This window comes from Ovis canadensis, chromosome 21, assembly GCF_042477335.2.
Source record: "Ovis canadensis isolate MfBH-ARS-UI-01 breed Bighorn chromosome 21, ARS-UI_OviCan_v2, whole genome shotgun sequence".
Lineage (NCBI taxonomy): Eukaryota > Metazoa > Chordata > Mammalia > Artiodactyla > Bovidae > Ovis > Ovis canadensis.
This window is the reverse complement of record NC_091265.1, coordinates 67,178,290-67,196,987: the sequence shown is the minus strand read 5'-3', so window position 1 is coordinate 67,196,987 and position 18,698 is coordinate 67,178,290. Positions and strand designations below refer to the sequence as shown.

General features: G+C 66.2%; 2 protein-coding genes across 5 annotated transcripts; one reads left to right on the top strand and one right to left on the bottom strand.

Moving 5' to 3' along the window:
* The first annotated feature begins 823 nt into the window (after nt 1–823).
* Nucleotides 824–8,122, top strand: PKP3 (plakophilin 3). The gene is made up of 13 exons (XM_069565918.1): nt 824–1,175; nt 3,072–3,148; nt 3,282–3,907; nt 3,995–4,118; nt 4,836–5,040; nt 5,389–5,563; nt 5,991–6,108; nt 6,181–6,348; nt 6,428–6,613; nt 6,838–6,991; nt 7,209–7,401; nt 7,498–7,585; nt 7,743–8,122. The coding sequence occupies exons 1-13, from the start codon at nt 944–946 to the stop codon at nt 7,776–7,778; spliced, it is 2,382 nt and encodes a 793-aa protein (XP_069422019.1). The 5' UTR covers nt 824–943; the 3' UTR covers nt 7,779–8,122.
* A 998-nt stretch (nt 8,123–9,120) lies between these two features.
* On the bottom strand, nt 9,121–18,615 carry SIGIRR (single Ig and TIR domain containing). 4 transcript variants are annotated; one of them, XM_069565920.1, is made up of 10 exons: nt 17,161–18,615; nt 13,150–13,312; nt 12,146–12,344; nt 11,527–11,660; nt 11,288–11,428; nt 10,799–10,942; nt 10,336–10,438; nt 10,121–10,271; nt 9,744–9,933; nt 9,121–9,453 (listed from the first exon to the last, which is right to left on the bottom strand). In XM_069565920.1, exons 2-10 carry the CDS (start codon nt 13,154–13,156, stop codon nt 9,290–9,292), a joined length of 1,233 nt encoding a protein of 410 aa, XP_069422021.1. In that variant the 5' UTR covers nt 13,157–13,312; nt 17,161–18,615; the 3' UTR covers nt 9,121–9,289. The 4 variants fall into 4 exon arrangements, with proteins under 4 accessions (XP_069422021.1, XP_069422022.1, XP_069422020.1 ...); XM_069565921.1 differs by having other exon boundaries at nt 17,210–17,750; XM_069565919.1 differs by lacking the exon at nt 17,161–18,615 and adding an exon at nt 14,919–16,296.
* Nucleotides 18,616–18,698: the final 83 nt, after the last annotated feature.

The following is an 18,698-nucleotide window of genomic DNA, read 5'->3' as shown; positions in this document are numbered from 1 at the left end:
CCGGGCTCTGACTCCTGCTCTGACTCCTGGACCGCCCCTGCCCATGCAGCTCCAGCCTTCCGGGTCCCTGCTGGCCTGGACTGCCAGTTCCTGCCTGCGTCCCCAGCCCGGGCAGGAGGGCCCCTCTGAGTCAACCCCCCGGGGCAGCCCCACCTGCCCCCGCTGAGCTGAGCCCTGACTCACGTGTTGGGAACAGCCTCCCACCCCCACCGCCTGGGGGGCAGACCAGAGAGGGCCCAGCCAGCCCTTTGGAGGCCTCTGCAGAGGAGGGCCTAGGGGTGGCTTCCGGGGTCTACGGGGTAGGGGGATATCTGGAGGGTCATGAGCCTGCGGTGGGCCCATCTAGCCCCCTGCTTCTGGGGTCTCTTGGGCACCAAGGATCCGGATAAGGACCCCATCGAGCCCTCTTCACCCAGAAGCTCCACCCCAAGCCTTCGATCCTCAACTCAGTCCCTTGGCCCCGAACCCTGCTAGGCCTCGCACCGGCCTCAGGTTGGCCGCCTGGTCCTCGCAGTTTCCCAGAGCACCCCGTTCCCAGGCAGGGAGGGTCCTGGCCCTGACTCCCTGAGATGGCCGCCCTGGGCCCTTTCCCAGCGCTCGGGACAGTAGGCCCAAAGGACCAGCTGTGGCCTTTACAGGCAGGGAACAAAGGCGCAGACCCCTTCTGCCCCGTCCCGGGACGGGCGGAAGGAAGGGGAACGCGCAGGGCCTGTTCTTCCGCCCGAATTCCACCTTGAGCAGCCCCACCCTCCCACCTGGCCCAGGTGTCCCCGCCCCTCGCTGAGCTCAGGGTTGGGCGGCGTCAGTCCCTGAGCCAGCCCTGGGCGAGGCCAGCGGGGAGGGGACTTCAGGGACAGGGCCGCGCGGGAAGAGACGGCGAGACAGCTCGGGCTTGAGGTGGCGACGGGGCCCAGGCCAGGCCGACCGCCCAGTGCCCGCCGCCATGCAGGACGGTAACTTCCTGCTCTCCGCCCTGCAGCCCGAGGCGGGCGTGTGCTCCCTGGCGCTGCCCTCGGATCTGCAGCTGGACCGCCGGGGCGCCGAGGGGCCGGAGGCAGAGCGGCTGAGGGCGGCCCGCGTCCAGGAGCAGGTCCGCGCGCGCCTGCTGCAGCTGGGCCAGCAACCACGGCACAATGAGCCCTCCGAGCCTGACGGGGCGGCCGAGGTGGCCAGAGGTAGGCGGATGCGGGCCAGGTGGGCACCAGAGGGTGGCAGGTAGGGGTGGCCCCAGGGGCGTGGTGGTGCCAGGGCTGGAGGCCGCCGTGGGGCGACTCCGGGTTCAGCTCCCTGACTCACCCGGCCGCCTTGAGTCACCGCCCCGCCCCGCCAGGCGTGGGAGACGCCATGGGTGGGGCCTCTACCTCCCAGCAGGGACCCTGGGGTCCTCAGCGTGAGCCAGGGTGGGCCCCACCTGCCCCCTGTGCCCTGAGCCCCCTGCCCCAGCCAGACGTGGGAGAAGCGGCACCTGGCCAGCCAGCCGGGCCCATCTCGGTCGGCAAAGCCAGGACACGCACACGCCCCACATCCCACGGGCTCACATGCAGTCTCAGAGACACGCGGACATACACATCGGTCCCCCAGAGACAGAGACACAGATGCCCAGACTCCAGCGTCCACCCCTGGCCCCCTGGGAACGAGCAGACAGGACAGTGAGGGGCGGGGTCTGGGGCTCCTGGAGGAGAGCCACCTCCTGTCGGGCCAGAGTCTCCCTGCGGGATTGCGGGGCGGGGGCGGGGGGCCTGCCAGAGTGGCCCAGATACTCCCGCTGAGAACAGCCCGCGGGGAACGCCCTCGGGGCCAGGCAGCCCCCTGCGTGCAGAGACCCGGCTCCACCGGGCACGCGTGTGCACGACTGCGGCAGCGACCTCAGGGCGCTCCTGGAAATAGCACCCTCCTTGCCAGGCCACAGCAGCAGGCACCGAGGTCAGGCGGGAAGAAGAGCCTGTGGGGTGTCAGGGTCAAGCCCTGGTCACAGATGCTCGAAGGCCCTTCCCAGGACTGGCCTCCAGTGCCGCTCGGGAGATGCGGGCCAGTCAGCGTAGGGGCCGCTGGGTTCCTGCGTCCTCCCCACCCTGGGCCTCTCAGCCTTGCTCATGGCCCAGCTGGATGCCCAAGGGTCATGGGGTAGAGGAGGGAGCAGGGAGGGGTTAATTACCACCCCAGCTACCCTGGCAATTAGGGGGAAGAGGATTATAATTTTGGGGTGGGGGTAAGGTCCCCAGGCTCGGGGTGTGTCCCCCCAAGCTGAGCCTTCCTGGCATCAAAGGGTTAATAACCCCTGCCCAGAAGCCTCATTAACCAGGGCAGGTCTCCAGTTGGGGGAGTCCCCCCAGACCTAGCTGAGGCAGAGGCTGGGAGGGGGCCCCCTCCCCTTCACCCCTGCCCTGAGTCCCTTGCGCCCAGTCTCTCTCCCCTGGCCTTGGGCGGCTGGGACTCAGGAACCCCCTCCCCATCCAAAGGCCCTGCCCAGCAGGTGAAGCCACCCCAGCCGGGCTCCCACGGGCTGCCTGGTGTGACCTTTGCCCCGCTCCTCTCAGGGTGCCCTCAGCTCTTGCCGCGGGCCTGTCCACCCGCGTGTCTGTTTAGTTGCCCCTTCAGCGTCCCTCCATTCTCCTGGCCTAGATACCCGCTCACGCGCCAGGCTGTTCACCCACCCGCCATGTCCTGGCGGTCCAGGCTGCCCCCTTCCCTCCGCTCCCCGCCCATCCGCCGCGTCCACTCACCATGCCGTCTGGCTGGCGCCTGTGCCCTGGGCTTGTGTGTGCCGGGGGTGGGGATGGCCCCGCCAGGTGGGTCAGGGGCCCAGCCCCGGGGCACAGCGTGTCCCTAAGCATCGCAGTGTCACCATGGTGGGCCAACAGCACAGGCCAGGCCCACAGGGGCCCGTGTGGCTTCCTGGGCGAGGCCGCCAGGAGGTCAGCAGGGTGAGCGCGTCTGTCCCCCCCGGCGGGGTGGGGGGCTGTGGGAGGGGTGGCGAGGCGCTGCCCCGCCAGCCTCAGGGCGGAGGGGAGGCAGGAGGCCAGCGCCTGCCGTTGGCCCAGCGGGCTGTGCTGCCCCTGCCCCGCCTGCAGGAGCATCCCGGGCTCAGTACCACACGTTGCAGGCCGGCTTCAGCTCTCGCTCCCAGGGCCTGAGTGGGGAAACCTCGGTGAGTAACGCCCCTGTAGCCTGGAGCCCTGAGGCGGGGGTTCCGAGGGGGGCTGGGCTCCGCGGTCAGGAAGACAGACCCGCTGAGCCCCCGTGCCCCCTCACTGCCCTCCCCTCCCCTCCCTGCCCCACAGACCTTCCGGCCCATCGCCAAGCCCACCTACAGCCCTGCCTCCTGGTCTTCCCGCTCGGCCGTGGACCTGAGCTCCAGTCGGAGGCTAAGCTCCATCCACAACGGGGGTGGTGGCTTTGGGGCCGCAGGGTACCGGGGTGCCCCACCAGCCGCACCGGTGCCCGCCCGGCCTGTGTCCTTCCACGAGCGTGGTGGGGCAGGCAGCCGGGCAGATTACGACACCTTGTCCCTGCGCTCGCTGAGGCTGGGGGCCGGGTGCCCGGATGACCAATACAGCGTGGTGTCCGAGCAGCTGGAGCCGGCGGCCACGTCCTCCTACAGGGCCTTTGCCTACGAACGCCGGGCCAGCTCCAGCTCTAGCCGGGCTGGGGGCCTGGACTGGCCGGAGGCTACTGAGGGACCACCCAGCCGGACCATCCGTGCCCCTGCCATGCGGACCTTGCAGCGGTTCCAAAGCAGCCACCGCAGCCGGGGAGTGGCTGGGGGCGGGCCCGGGGGCATCCCGGAGCCCGTGACCCGCGCACCCTCTGTGCGCAGCCTCAGCCTTGGCGACTCGGGGCACCTGCCGGACATGCGCGGGCTGGACAGCTATGGCGGCCACCGCACTCTGCAGAGGCTCAGCAGCGGGTGAGCTGGGACGGGTTTGCGGGGGTGGCTTCTGCCACGACCCCAGTCCATCCTCAGATCAGTCTAACCCGTCTCTTGTCTCTGCAGATTCGATGACATCGACCTGCCCTCAGCAGTCAAGTACCTCATGGCCTCAGATCCCAACCTGCAGGTGCTGGGAGCTGCCTACATTCAGCACAAGTGCTACAGTGACGCAGCCGCCAAGAAGCAGGTGACCGTCCCTGCTGACCACGCCCATGGACCCCCTTCATTCCCTGTCCTCTGGTCCCTGACCACCCTCACTGACCCCCAAACTGACTGGGCAGACCTGGGCCTACCCAGAGCATCCCCAGCAGAGGAAGGGTGGGAGGGATGGACATACACGTGCTGACACCCACACACCTCTGTGCACACCGGAATATAGACACATCTCAGTGTACACACCTGCCTACACCTGCAACCTCTGCACACTTCTGTGCATACCTGCACACCTCTGCACACAGCTGCACACCTCTGTGCACACCGGAATATAGACACACACGTCTCTCAGTGTACACACCTGCCTACACCTGCAACCTTTGCACACCTCTGCACACACCTGAATATAGACACACACGTCTCTCAGTGTACACACCTGCCTACACCTGCACACGTCTGTGCACATCTGCACACCTCTGCACACTCCTGAATATAGACACACACTTCTCTCAGTGTATACACCTGCCTACACCTGCAACCTTTGCACACACCTGCACACCTCTGCACACACCTGCACACTTCTGCGCACACCTGCACACTTCTGCGCACACCTGCACAGCCCTGCAAACATTTGCATATGTACGTACATAACCTGCCTACATCTGGACACCTCTGAGCACATCTGCACGTATCTGCACACACCCATCCATCGTTTGCACACTTGTTAACACCCGCATGCCTGTGCCCGCAGGCCCGCAGTCTGCAGGCTGTGCCTAGACTGGTGAAGCTCTTCAACCACGCCAACCAGGAAGTGCAGCGCCATGCCACAGGCGCCATGCGCAACCTCGTCTATGACAACGCGGACAACAAGCTGGCCCTGGTGGAAGAGAACGGCATCTTCGAGCTGCTGCGGGCACTGCGGGAGCAGGACGACGAGCTCCGCAAAAACGTCACAGGTGGCCTGGTCCCCACCTGCTATCCCACCCCTCTGCCACCCAACTCCCGCACCTCCCACCGCCTCTTCCCTCGTCCCCCACGGCCATTCCTTGGCACATCTCTTTGGAGCCAGCCTCCACCCCAGGGCGCATGTCCCCAAGGGTCATCGTTTCTGCCCTGCTGCAGCCCCATGACCCTCTGGGTCACACCCAGGCTGTCCCCAGGAAGGCTGGCGGGTGAGGCTGGCAGTGCCCCGCAGGGAGAGGTCAGGAGCCTTCTCCCTACCACCTGAGAAAGACAGAAGGGCCGGAGGCCTCAGAGGTCCCCAGAGGTGGTCCCTGACCACAACCGTGGCCCACCCGCCACAGGGATCTTGTGGAACCTGTCCTCCAGCGACCACCTGAAGGACCGCCTGGCCCGGGACACGCTGGAGCAGCTCACAGATCTGGTGCTGAGCCCCCTGTCGGGGGCAGGCGGGCCGCCCCTCATCCAGCAGAACGCCTCTGAAGCCGAGATATTCTACAATGCCACCGGCTTCCTCAGGTGCGCCGGGTGGCCGTGGGGCCCTGAGGTCCAAGGGACGAGGTGGAGCCACTGGGTTGGTGGGGGCGGGGTCACTGGGGGAAGTGGACGGACCCAGCAAGGCAGAGGTGCTGACCCACGAGTGGAGTGGGTCACCAGGTGTCCCCTGCCCAGCCAGATGTCAACAGACTGCAGGTTCAGGTTTCTTTAAATCAGGGACTTGATCTGACATTTCTCACCTGCCCTCACCCCGGACAATTTGAGGAGTGGTTGGGGGTAGGTGTGCAAAAGCGTGGGAGCAACAGTGTCCATCAGGAACCAGGAGCAGGAGGTGCTGGGGGTGGGCCCAGCGCGGGGCTGGGGAGGAGCTCAGCCTTGGGCTCAGCTCGCTGTGGGGTGGCTCTGCCTGGGGTCCCTGCACAGGCCTCTCACCTGTCTCCACCCGCAGGAACCTCAGCTCCGCCTCCCAGGCCACTCGCCAGAAAATGCGTGAGTGCCACGGGCTGGTGGACGCGCTGGTCACCTACATCAACCACGCCCTGGACGTGGGCAAGTGTGAGGATAAGGTGAGGGCCGGCCTGGGCCCGGGGGCCCCGGGGGCGCCAGCCTGCCCTGACCGCGGTCCCCTCCGTCCACAGAGCGTGGAGAACGCCGTGTGCGTGCTGAGGAACCTGTCCTACCGCCTGTACGACGAGATGCCACCCTCAGCCCTTCAGCGGCTGGAGGGCCGGGGCCGCCAGGACATGGGGGCACCCCCGGGCGAGGCGGTGGGCTGCTTCACTCCACAGAGCCGGCGGCTCCGAGAGGTGGGCCCAGACTGGGGCGGGCGGGCAGAAGCAGGGGTCCCAGGCAACCTCAGCTAACCCTCCATGCTCTCCTGCCCAGCTGCCCCTCACGGCCGATGCCCTCACCTTTGCTGAGGTGTCTAAGGACCCCAAGGGCCTCGAGTGGTTGTGGAGCCCCCAGATCGTGGGGCTGTACAACCGGCTGCTGCAGCGCTGTGAGCTCAACCGGCACACGACGGAGGCGGCGGCCGGCGCGTTGCAGAACATCACCGCAGGGGACCGCAGGGTGAGGCTGTGGGGCCAGGCTGGGCAGGATGGGAAGGCAGGGGCCGCTAAGCAGCAGCGGGAGCGTGAGGTCAGCGCCCCAGACGGCAGGGGCCTTGGCTCCTGAGGACCTGGGTTCTGTGCCGGACTTGAGGGAGGCGCCAGGAGGTCTGGGCTGGCAGGGCCTGAGCCGCAGGTGGCTTGGGGCGCCAAGCACCTCGCTCACCAGCCCCCTCCTGCCGGCAGTGGGCGGGGGTGCTGAGCCGGCTGGCTCTAGAGCAGGAGCGCATACTGAACCCGCTGCTGGACCGAGTTCGGACCGCTGACCACCACCAGCTGCGCTCACTGACAGGCCTCATCCGAAACCTGTCCCGCAACGCCAGGAACAAGGATGAGATGTGTGAGTCGGCCGTCCAGCAGCCTGGGTTCCGCCTCCCCTGTGGACCGGGCGCTCGCCTGGACTCTGCCTTTACTGCCACCCTGGGGCCAGCTTCTGGGAGGCCGGAGTCAGTGGACAGGCAGGCTCGCCAGCTCCCTGGGGGAGCAGGGGACGGCAGGTGCCACGGGGGCGGCGGGGGGAGGGGCAGTGGAGACCCACCTCCCCGACCTCCTGGCAGCCACCAAGCTGGTGAGTCACCTGATCGAGAAGCTGCCCGGCAGCGTGGGTGAGAAGTCTCCTCCAGCCGACGTGCTGATAAACATCATAGCTGTCCTCAACAACCTCGTGGTAGCCAGTCCCGTGGCTGCCCGGGACCTGCTCTACTTCGACGGGCTCCGCAAGCTGGTCTTCATCAAGAAGAAGCGGGACAGGTCAGGGCCCAAACCCCGTGCCCACCCTGCCCCCCGCCTGGCCCTGCCTCCTGGCTGTGCCTGTCACCCCGCTGACCCCTGCCCCCCACCCCCCAGCCCTGACAGTGAGAAGTCCTCCCGGGCGGCCTCCAGCCTCTTGGCCAACCTGTGGCAGTACAACAAGCTGCACCGAGACTTCCGGGCGGTGCGTTCCCGCGGCCCAGGGCAGGCGGGGCTGCGAGCGTGGGGTGTGGAGGCGGGACAGCAGGGAGGGACAGGGAAGCCACGTTGCCCGGGCCTGCTGCCAGCATACTGGAGGTGGGGCAGCAGGGCCCTGACTCTGGGTCCCCTCTCCGCTGCAGAAGGGCTACCGGAAGGAGGACTTCCTGGGGCCGTAGGCGAAGCCTTCCAGGAGAAGGAGAATGCGATGTGACCCAGCCTCCTAGGGAAGGGCTCAGCTCAGGGCTGCTCGCCAGCCGGCCTGGAGGAGAAGGTTGAGGATGGCCCAGGGGCCTCTCGCTGGAGCCCTGTCCACATGCAACGTGAAGGCCTGGGCCACGGGGGAGGGGAACGAGGGCTTGCAGGTGGGGAATTGGCTTCTGCGGGGCATAGGGGGGCAGGGCTTGAGGCTGCTCTGATGCCTGGGGTGGTGGCCAGGTCACACTGGCAGAGGTGGTGCTGGCTGTGCCCCAGCGGTGCCTTGGGACAGCCAACAGTGGGAATAAAGGTGGCCGTGGACGCAGCCCCTCGTGCTTCCTTGGCTGGTCAGGTCTAAGGGTGCAACAGTGTCCCCAAGCACAGCCGTATTTGCCCCTGAGGACACTCCCCCCGGGCCCATGCACAGATCTCTCTGGTCAGGGGACACAGGACCGGGGGAGGGAGCGTCCCAACAGCAGGAGAGCCGGCGGAGGCGGAGGCGGACGGCGGAGGCAGCCTCGAGCTGAATGAGACACCTGTGCAGAGGAATGGCCTCTTCTGGGCAGTGTGCCCGCTGCTGACTTTAGTGCCACCCTTCTGGGTTGTGCTCACATGGCACCTGCACCCCAACATCTCTCTACCCTGCCCCGCCCTGGGGGTGCCCTGACAGCTTCACTCATACTGTCTGAGGCTTGGGGTCCAGGAGCTCTGGGACTCCTCCCCATCCCACCATGTCAGGCCATTTGGTCATGATGCTCCCAGAGATAGTTTACAACAGACGTTCCCGCAAAGCTCAGCACCTGCAGTCTGTAAGGGGCCTGCCCCCCCCAGGGGCCGTCTGGCTCACAGTGGGACTGGAAGCGGTCACGGCCCAGGGCAGGGAGGCCTGAGGAGGGCGCTGAGAGAGGCGCCTGAGCTGGCTCAGGGTGGAGGGGCAGCGTTTGAGGGGGCGGCCAGGCGTGCCGACCAGGTGGCCACATGAGACAAGGGCAGGGTCCAGGGCCCTGGGTGCTGAAGCTCCAGTGCTCTGGCCACCTGATGCAAAGAGCCAGCTCGTTAGAAAAGACCCAGCTGGGAAAGACTGCGGGCGGAAGGGCGACAGGATGCGGCGGTTGGGCGGCGGCGCCACGATGGGCACGGGTCTGAGCTCCGGGAGACAGCGGAGGACGGGAGGCTGGCGTGCTGCAGTCCATGGGGTCGCAAACTCAGACGTGACTGACCGGCGGAACACCAACCAGGGCTCCAGAGGGGCCAGGGCGGGAGTGAGGGGCCTTCCACCCAGGACACCTGCTTCCTGCCGCAGGGGAGAGGCTGAGACTCGGGTGGGATTCAAAACGTCTTTATTTCTGGCAGGAGGTGGACAGCTGGGGCTGGGTCCACTCTCTTATCCTGAGGTCCCAGGACTGCAAGTAGACAGGTCCTGCTGTGTGGGATTAAAAACACCCAGCCCTGCCGCCCGCACCCCGGCACCCTGCTGCTCCAGGGGGCAGGGCTACACGTCGTCCTCTGACACCAGGCAGTAGAAGTCCGTGCGGGCACTGTAGTTCCGGGAGCCAAGGTCTGACACGTCCACCTCGCTGCCTTGGCCCTCTCCGAGTGAGGCCGCACTTGCGGGTGGAGGAGCTGCTGGCTCCCCAAAGACAGGCCCTCGCACACCTGGGGAGGGGCACCGCCAGGCCTCAGGCTGGGCTGCACACTGCCTGCCTCCTGCCAGGTCACTCCCTGCTGCCCCTGCAGCATGGTGGCCTTTGCGGTTCCCAGGCAGGCCCTGGGCCCAACCACCTCTATGGAAGAGGCAGCAGGAGGCGCTGGGAGTTAAAGCCATCCATGGCTGCCGGGCACGGTCCCCAGCACCTAGGCCCCTTCAGGGGCTCCTTCACTTTATGCAGCCTCCCTCCAACTCAGGCTGACCTTCTGGGGGTCAGGGGTGGGGCTGGTGGGCCTACCCAGGTCCCCCTCAGGGTCGGGGTCCAGCTCGGGGTCCAGGCTCCGACCCTCTGGGAGCCGGCCTCGCGCAATCAGCATGGGGTCCTTGTCGTCCTGCAGCCGGGTCTGGGGGTCTCCCTCCATCGATCTGTACTGCACCTTCCGTGGCAGCGCCAACCGTAGCTCTTTCCAAAAATCGGAGGAAGGCGTCTGGAGGCAAGGTGGGGCAGTTAACATGTGACCACGTGAATGGGGCTTGGGGGGGGGGGGTGGTGCCAACACATAAAGACCCTGGCCTCCTCGGCCCCCAAAAGCCCACTCCTCTGGGCAGCTGACCACGGAAGCCTCCCCTCCGGGGCCCCATGCACAGCACCCCGTGCGCCCCGCCCCTCCGCACCACGGAGCCGGGCTTCCAGAGCAGCAGGGTCACCAGGTGGCGATGCTGCCGCAGCAGGCGCAGCGCGGGGTGCGCGGGGTCGCGCCGCTGGCCCTCGAAGGTGATGAAGATGGGTCTGCGCGTGAGCTCCAGCAGCCGGCACAGGCCCTCCCTGCGAGGGCGGCACTGTTAGAGCCGGCGCGGCTGAGGCCCGCCCAGCCCAGCGCGGGACCCACCGGAAGCTGTGACTGCACCAGGCCCGGCCCAGGAAGGCATCCGACAACACCACCACAAGTCGCCGGCAGCGGCTCAGGTTCACCAGGAGGTCTGCCGACGGCTCTGCAGGACCCGGGCATCAGCGGGGGCAGCACAGACTGGGCCCTGGAGGGGCGGGGCCCTGGGAGGGGCGGAGGACCCGACGGGGCGGGGCCCTGGGAGCCCGAGGCGCGGTGGGGAAGGGCCTGGGGCCGAGGAAGACTTGAGGGGCGGAGCCTGGGAAGGCGGGATCTGTGACCCAGCGGGGGCGGGGCGTGCACCGGGGCAGGGCGGGGCCCAGCGGAAAGGGGAGATGGGCTCGAGGGGGCGGGGCCCTGGGGCGGGGCCTGGGCCGAGCCAGACCTGAGGGGCGGGGCCTTGGAAGGCGGGACCTGTGACCCAGCGGGGGCGGGGCCCAAGCGGAAAGGGATGGGGCGCCGGTACCCGCGCGCGGCAGGAGGTCGCGGTCGTCCAGAAAGAGCTTGTAGCCACGATGCCGCTCCAGCTGCGGCTTCAGGATGAAGTTCACGAACTTCCGGTCCTCAGGGCTGTCGCTGTAGGAGATGTAGGCGTCGTAGAGCTTCCCGTCTACGGACAGCGGCGGGTCAGCGCGGCCGCTTTCCCGGCCTGGACCAGCCACCTTCAGGGTCCCCTAAACCTCCCCCCTGTGCCAGGGAAGCCAGGCAAGCCCCCCAGACGAGAGAGACTCAGCAGACCCTGGCTCAAGCACCGCCTGGATTCGTCGTCAGCACAGGATTCCGGGTGGAGGCCTGGGACCAGGGTACCGTGACCCCCTTCTGCCCGCCCTGCGCCCTCCTGGGCTGCACAGGGACACCCCTCCTCCAGAGCCCTCCAGGGACGGATGCCTCCTCACCCCCACCTAAAGACTGAGCCTAGGGAGGCCCCCTTCCCCCACGTCCGGGCCCCACGCACCGTTCATCTCCACCTCCCCATACTTGTCTTGGTACCAGAGCAGCACATTGAGCCGACACTTCACGTACAGCAGCGCCACCAGGAGCAGGGCCAGCAGGGCCAAGAGCGAGGCCAGCACCGTGGCCACATGTCCCGCCAGGCCTGGGTACAGAGCCGCTGTCTGAGCCTCCCCAGCACCCTCCGGGCCTCAAGTCTCCCCAGGGCTCCCTCCTACCACGTACCCCAGTGCACCCCCTCACCAGCTCTCCAAAGAGTGAAGGAAGACGAGCTGACATTCTGGAGGGAGCAGGTGAAGGTCCCGAAGTCCTCAGCTCTGGTCAGGTTGATCCCCAGGACACTGGACACAAGCACCTCTGACCAGTTGGTCTTGACCCTGGGGAGACCAGGCCCCACCCCCTCACCTGGGGCCCGAGAGCATCACTGGATGCCCCAGAGCCCCAGTTGTCTGGGACTCACCCAAAGAGGCTGCAGATTTGGGCTTCCTGGCAGTCCCTAGACCGTAAGCTGAGAGAAACGGCCAGAACATGGCGGGGGTGTGGGTCTCTTTTGGGACAGTCACCCTGATCCTGGGTCCGGGTCCTGGAGGTGCTCACATCCCAGGCCTGGCCCAGCAGCCAATGAGTGGGTTCAGGCCGTAGCACTCTGCTGGTGCCCATGGCTCCGGGTGGTCTACAAGGTGAGTGTCTAGAGGGGCCGCCTGTCCCTGTAGCCGCTTAGTCTGCATCCAGAGTGGCGCTCTGCCCACGTCATGGCTGCCCAGTCACTCCCCAGCGCATGTCCAGGTGACTATAGACCAGAGTGTAGGCCAGAGAGGCCACTGGCTGCATGGCGCCTGACCCTGGACACCTCATCTCTTACCAGGAGTGCTCATGGAGGTGATAGAGGCTTCCATTGCTCAGCAGCAGCCCGTCTTTCAGCCACTGTACTGAGGGCAGGGGGCAGTGGGGCCCCGAGACCACCAAGGCTGTGCAGTTCAGTGTGACCGTGCTGCCCAGGGCAAGCCCCAGGACCTGGTTTCCAGACGGGGACAGGAAGTCAGGGGCCTTGTCGCAGGCTCCTGCAGAAAGAGGACCCAGTGGGTTACCTGTGCCTGTGATGCCAGCCTCCCACTGTGCACAGATGGTCGGTGGGCCAGGAAAATACCACGGAGGCCAGTGGCACGTGCTGCTCGGTAACCACACCGCGTCCACCCACAAGTCCCAGGGGGACAGGGCCTGGCCCTTGGCACATCTTCTCCCAGCAGCGGCTAGTTCTTACATGTTCTGCCTGCCCCGGATGTGGCTGCCCTGTCCTCAGAGAGGATGTCAGTGTGGAGGGCTGTGGCCAGAGTCACGGCTGAGGTGACCCCACCGCCACCCTAGCCCTGCAGGACCCGCCTAGCTGCCTGTGTGCCCAGGGCAGGAGCCAGCACGCATGTTCTGCGTGCACCCGTGGCCCACTCTGTGGCGTCGAGGCCCTGGCCCCTCAGCTGGACAGTGGTGATTTGGGAGACTTGGGTTGGACATGCCAGCACCTTCAACCTGGTAGAAAGTTGGGGTTCCGGGGCCCTCTACTTCTGGCCACAGGCAAGCATTCTCACCTCCCCGAGACCTGAACTTCCTTGTCTTTAAATTGGGGTGATGAGCCCAAGCCGGCAGTCAGAGAAGGAAGCCATCATCTTGGCAGTGAGGGCTCCCAGTAGCCCACATCTACCCACCCGATCCCAGTGGCCCCCACCAGCCCCCACTCCCAGTATCCCTGGGCTTTACCAACCCCCCATGAGCAGGAGAGGGGGAGGGCCCATCTCAACCGCACTGCAGCGTGGAGCCAGCCTGGGGCAGGAGGTGGAGTGGAGCCCGTGCCCACCCTCTCTGACTGTCTACCTGCCATGGTCTGGCCGGGGCCTCCTCGAGGCAGGCTGGACACTGGTGTCACCTACAGCGCCACGGGGCTCCTTGGCTGAGCAGGCTGATCCCCCAAGGGCTGAGCAAGATTCACTCTCTGTCCTTGTGGCCGGTCAGTCAGGGCGCCAGGACGGGTCAGAGGCTGCCGCCATCCCCAGGAGCAAGTTAAACAAGAACAGGATGAGTTAACGTGTAACTCTGGCCTCGGAAGCACTGCCTATGCCCCAGCCTCTGCCCCAGCTGTCCTGCGGAAGCCGCAGAGCACCGCGCACGGCATGGACTGAACTTCGTCTGCCCTAGGGACACCCGACGGCCCAGGGTGGGCAGCACCCCTGGCACCCTTCCTGAGCCCAGGAGCTGGCCTGGTTCCCAGGTCCTCTGGGACAAGGCTGCCACATACAGACGGGGGCTGTGTACGGCTGCACTCAGCCTGTACTGAGGCTCCGAGGGGCTGGGGGCCTCACTCCCAGCCTGGGTGCAGCAAGAACAAAGCACGTGAGGCCAAGGTGTCGAGCAGAAGGGGCCGCGGGGCTCAGGCTGGTCTCGGGGGCAGCCCTCCTTCCAGGTCCTGTGCATAAAATGTCATCTTCAGACCACGGACTCTCGTCCGCATTGTCCATCGGTTCTCCGAGGCAAACCCCCACCGACCCACAGGTGGCCTTTCTCTCCCACGCAGGGTGGGACCGCCACCCGCCAGACGGCAGCAGCTACACATACACACCTCTTGACACAAAAAGCTCTTAGTGAGCTGGGCTGCGGGGCGGGTCAGTGAAGCCCGGGCTCAGAGCCTTCGAGGACAGCGTCCTGGCCCTGGGCCTCGGGCACCTGCTCCCTGGCTCCAGGCAGGTTCTCACTGGGCATCCAGTCCTCTCCCACCTCCCTGTGAGTGGATGCACTGGGGCCCCGCCTCCTTCAGGCCCCTCCCCGCCCGCGGGGCCCGTGAGGCTTTGCGGGGACAAGCTCCCCCAACTCCCTCTGCACGGAGGGGACCCAACGTGGACCCAGGGTCAGCTGGAGCCCCTGCCTTGGCTGGGCTGGGACTTCCTCACAAACGGGTGAAGCACAGGCTGCCTCCCAGCAGGCAGGGGCAGAGGGTCCTGCCCCGAGCCGTCTGGAGTGGAGGGCAGCCTGGGAGGTCCCTGAAGCGGAAGAACCAGCCACGAGGGCTGTGGGGCCTGGGCAGCTCGCACCCCCGGCCCAGAGCAGGAAGCCCAGGGCAACCCCAGTCGTGGCCCCTTGGCCTCCACACACTGACACACCTCTGACCCCTGTCACCCTTAGAGCCTCCTGGAAGTTAAGGCCAGGCGGCAGGTGCCCCCCACACACCGTGCCCAGTGGCCCCGCTGCAATGCCCCCTCTCCTCTGCACAGCCTCTGTGTTGCACCCCCAGCCCCTGCACACCACTTGTGGCTGCACGCTTGGTCCCTGCGCACATGCGCACACTCCCCACACGCCTGACACTATGGCGGTCCACATACCTGGCACACAGCACACACTTGCCAAGTTCCCCAGGGCATACAGCCAAGAGCATCTGTGTACACCCCACACCACACACACTGCTCCTCCTGCCCACCCTCGGCCTCCCATCACCCCTCTTCCTCTCACAGGCACACTTGCCCCACGCACACACGTGCACACGCGAGCTGCATGCTCACACAGGCCTGATTTTGAGGACAGGCCTCAGGCCGGGAAAGGCATTTGAGGACAGGGACGCAGGCTCACGCTAAGCAGGGAAGGCATGAAGTCACCTCGCTCCAGCTCTTTCCTCCTGAGGAGGGGATGCCCGTCACTGACGTCATTGGCGTGAGCTTGGGTGCGATCGCTTTGCTCAGCTGGGCCCCTGGCCCAGCCTAAAGTAGCACCGCGGCCCCGGATGCATCGCCGGGCACGGCGAGGACCCGGCTCTTGTTTGTGTGTTTTAATCAGAAGTTTCCCGGTAGCTTCCTGGCTTTGCAGTCACATCCTCTCCTAAACCTAAACCCCACCCAGGCACCCCTCCTCCCCGGCGGGCTGGCGGGCAGTTGGTGGTTCTCCCCGCCAGCCCCGCCTGCCCCAGTCTTCCTGTAACTCTGAGTCAAGCGGCTCCTTCCTCTGGGGCCCGCCCCAGTCCACCACGGCCCGGGCCTTCCCTTCTCAGGCTAGGTCTAGAAGGCCGGGGCCCACGGTGATATGTGCGGGTCCTGGCCGGCAGACCCCCAATCAGGGCTGTCCCGCACACCAGCGAGGAGCTGGGCAGCCTGGCCTGCTTCCCGGACAGCCCTGTGGACCCAGCACCTGGAGAGGGCGGGCTCCGTGTAGCTCCCCTGACCCCAGCGAGCATCTCTGACCTGCTGGGGTGGCGCGGCTCCCGTGGAGACTCTCGCCAGTGATGGAACCTTGAGCCAAGCTCTCTGGCCCCCGTCCTGGCCACCTCCGAGGTGTAGCCCCCAAACAGTGAGCAGTTACAAGCAACCTGGGTTATCACGTGGGCCTTAGCCCCCTTTTCTACATAAGGAAGCAGTCAGGAGGCCTCAGCGAGGCTCCCAGATCTGAGCCCAGGTCGGGGGCAGCCTGAGGTAACCACAGACTCCTCTGCACCCTCATCCTGGACTGACCTGGCACTCAGCCCAGCACTGGTGGCTGATGGCACTGCTCATGGGAATCAGGCAGGGTCCTTCGTGGCCCCTGTCCCTGCCCTCACCCCTGGGGCAGGGCCTTCCCTTGGAGCAGTCTCATCCCACATCCTTAATCTGACCCTTTCCAAGGCGCCTTGCTCAAACACCCCCACCCCGTGGCCCTCAGGGCCTTTGGATAACGGTGCATCTTGGGCTCCGGTCCCATAGACCCTGCCCGCGCGCCTTCACCACTGGGCCGCAGCTCCTCCAGGGTGCACCGGTGGGCCCTGAGGCTGAGTGAGCAACAAAAGCACCTGATGGACAGGTTGATGGGCGCCGGCGGTCAGCGGCCTGCCCAGAAGCGCCCAGGCGGAGGCAACGAGCTAGGTAGTCCCCGGTGTCCCCACCAGCCTTGCTGCCTCCCAGAGCTCCTGCCAGGTTGCCTGCCGCCCCTCAAGCCGGCCCGCGTCCCCGCCTCACACCCTCGGCTGGGCGCTCTGCCGCCTCCGCTCACGGCCGGCGTCCCCGCCGCGTCCCCCAGGGCCCCCTCCCCAGAGCGAGAAGAAACCCCCCGCGCCTCGGGCGCTCCAGAGAACCGCCCGCGGGGCCGGAGCCCGCCCCCTGCACCGCCCAGCGCGCTCGGCCGCGCGCCCCGCGGCTCCCAGAAAGCCCGGCCTCGCGAGGGCGCTCCGCCTTCCCCGGGCTCCACGTCTGCCCGGAGGCCCGGCCCGCAACCGCCCCCTGTGCCCACGGCCTGCCGTCTGGCCGGCTGCTTGGCACCCAGAGGGTCTGAGCGACCCCCTCGTCTGGGGCAGGCGGCCCTCTGCGCCTGGCGCGTGCTTCCTCCCCGGACGTCTCTGCCGAAGCGCCGCGGCCCCGCCAGCCGCCAGCCGGGAGGCCGCCGCCGCGCCCCGCGCCCCCCACCCCGCGCTCCCCGCCTTCCGGAGGGGGGCCCGGCCTCCGCACGCGGCCCTGCGGCTGCGGTGAGCCGGGCGGGCGGGGCGCGCGCGGTTGGAGGGCGCGGGGGGCGGGCTCGCGGAGCCGCGCGGCCGGAGGTAGCTCCGCCCGGAGACAGGTGCGCCCTGGGAGGCCTGCGGCCTGGGCTCCGCTCGCCGCGGCGCTGCTTTTCCCCTTTCTGGCCGAGGGCCGCGGGCGGAGCGGGGAGAGCGGCCCTCGCCCCCGCGACCCCGAGGGGCCAGGCCTCAGGTGAGCGCCGGCGACGCGCGCGGCGGGCCCGGCTCCGAGTCGCTTGCTGCGGAACCGCGCCGGTCACAGCCCAGACGCTCCGCGGGCCAAGAGGCGCCTCGGCACCCCCAGGCTCCAGGCTCGGTCCTGGCTCCTGGGAGCCGAAAACCGCCGCGCACTTCCGCCGACAGGAGCAGCGATCTCCACTCACCTGCGGCCAGACTCGAGGCTCGCGCGGCCGCGAGGGCGGAGCGGCTCACCTGGGCCAGGTGCGCGGCGGCGACAGCCCCAGCGACGGCGGCAGGTGCGGCCCCGCCCAGCGGCCGGGCGAGGGCGGACCCTAGTGTCTCGCTTTGCGCCCGCAGGCTGGTTGGTGTTCGAGAATGTCCTGCGCTCAGCCCTGTGGGGTCGCGGCCGCCGGGCCTGGGGGCAGGGGCCAAACCGGCCCTACCAACCCGGACTGGCTTGGTGCCCCAGGGACTCCTCAGAAATTCCGCCGCCCCCAGGGGCGCCCGCGGCAGTTCTGGCCCTCGGCCCAAGCTCTTCCTCTTCCTCCAGGAAAGCTGCCGTGACTCTGCCCCTAACAGGTGCAGGCACTCCTCACTTTTCCGTGGAGAGAGGGAGGTTACTGCATTCCAGGCCTTTCCCCATCTGGACCTCAGTTTCCCAGCTAACCCTGTTGTTGTTCAGTGGATAAGTCAGGTCCCACCCTTTTCTACCTCAGGGACTGCAGCAGGAGTCAGGCTCCCCTGTCCTCCACTTCTCCCAGACTTCGTTCAAACGCCTGTCCACTGAGTCGGTGACGCTATCTAACCATGTCATCACCTGCTGCCTCCCTCTGCCTTCAATCTTTCCCAGCATCAGTCTTCTTCAGTGAGTCAGCTCTTCGCATCACGTGGCCGAAGCATTGGATTTTCAGCTTCAGCAACAGTCCTTCCAACGAATATGTAGGGTTAATTTCCTTTAGGATTGACTGGTGTGACCTCCTTGCAATCCAGGAGACTCTGTTAATTTCCTTTAGGATTGACTGGTGTGACCTCCTTGCAATCCAGGAGACTCTCCAGAGTCTTCTCCAGAACCGCAGTTTGAAAGCGACACTTCCTCGGCGCTCAGTATCCTGTATGGTCCAACTTACATGACTACTGGAAAAACCACTGCTTTGACTGTTTGGACCTTTGTGGGCAAAGCAATGTCTCTGCTTTTTAATGCTCTGTTCTAGGTTTACCATAGCTTTCCTTCCACGGAACAAGCATCTTTTGATTCCATGGCTGCAGTCACCGTCCGCAGTGATTTTGGAGCCCCAGAAAATAAAATCTGCCACGGTTTCCACCTTTTCCTCTTCTGTGTGCCGTGAAGTAATGGGACTGGATGCCATTCAGTTCTTTGAATGTTGAGTTTCAAGTCAGCTTTTCCACTCTCCTCTTTCACCCTCAGGAAGAGGCTCTTTAGTTCTTCTTTGCTTTCTGCCATTTAAGTGGTATCATCTGCATATCTGAGGTTGCTAATTTTTCTCCCGGCAGTCTTCATTCCAGCCCGCATTCTGCATGATGTACTCTGCATACAAGTTAAATAAACAGGGTGACAGTATACAGCCTAGATATAATCCTTTCCCAGTTTTGAACCAGTCAGTTGTATGTCTGGTTCTAACTGTTGCTTTTTGACCTACATTCAGATTTCTCAGGAGGCAGGTACAGTGGTCTGGTACTTCCATCTCATTAATAATTTTCCAGTTTGTTGTGATCCACACAG

What these genes read in the sequence shown, in the direction of transcription:
- PKP3 (XM_069565918.1), top strand. Translation starts at nt 944, where the DNA reads ATGCAGGACGGTAACTTCCTGCTCTCCGCCCTGCAGCCCGAGGCGGGC. An exon ending in ATCAAGAAGAAGCGGGACAG is followed by an intron (nt 7,402 to 7,497) that starts GTCAGGGCCCAA and finishes CCCACCCCCCAG; the next exon opens with CCCTGACAGTGAGAAGTCCT. An exon ending in TGCACCGAGACTTCCGGGCG is followed by an intron (nt 7,586 to 7,742) that starts GTGCGTTCCCGC and finishes TCTCCGCTGCAG; the next exon opens with AAGGGCTACCGGAAGGAGGA.
- SIGIRR (XM_069565920.1), bottom strand. An exon ending in CACCTCCATGAGCACTCCTG is followed by an intron (nt 11,661 to 12,145) that starts GTAAGAGATGAG and finishes TGGTCTCCCCAG; the next exon opens with GGTCAAGACCAACTGGTCAG. An exon ending in CGACCCTGAGGGGGACCTGG is followed by an intron (nt 9,454 to 9,743) that starts GTAGGCCCACCA and finishes GCCCCTCCCCAG; the next exon opens with GTGTGCGAGGGCCTGTCTTT.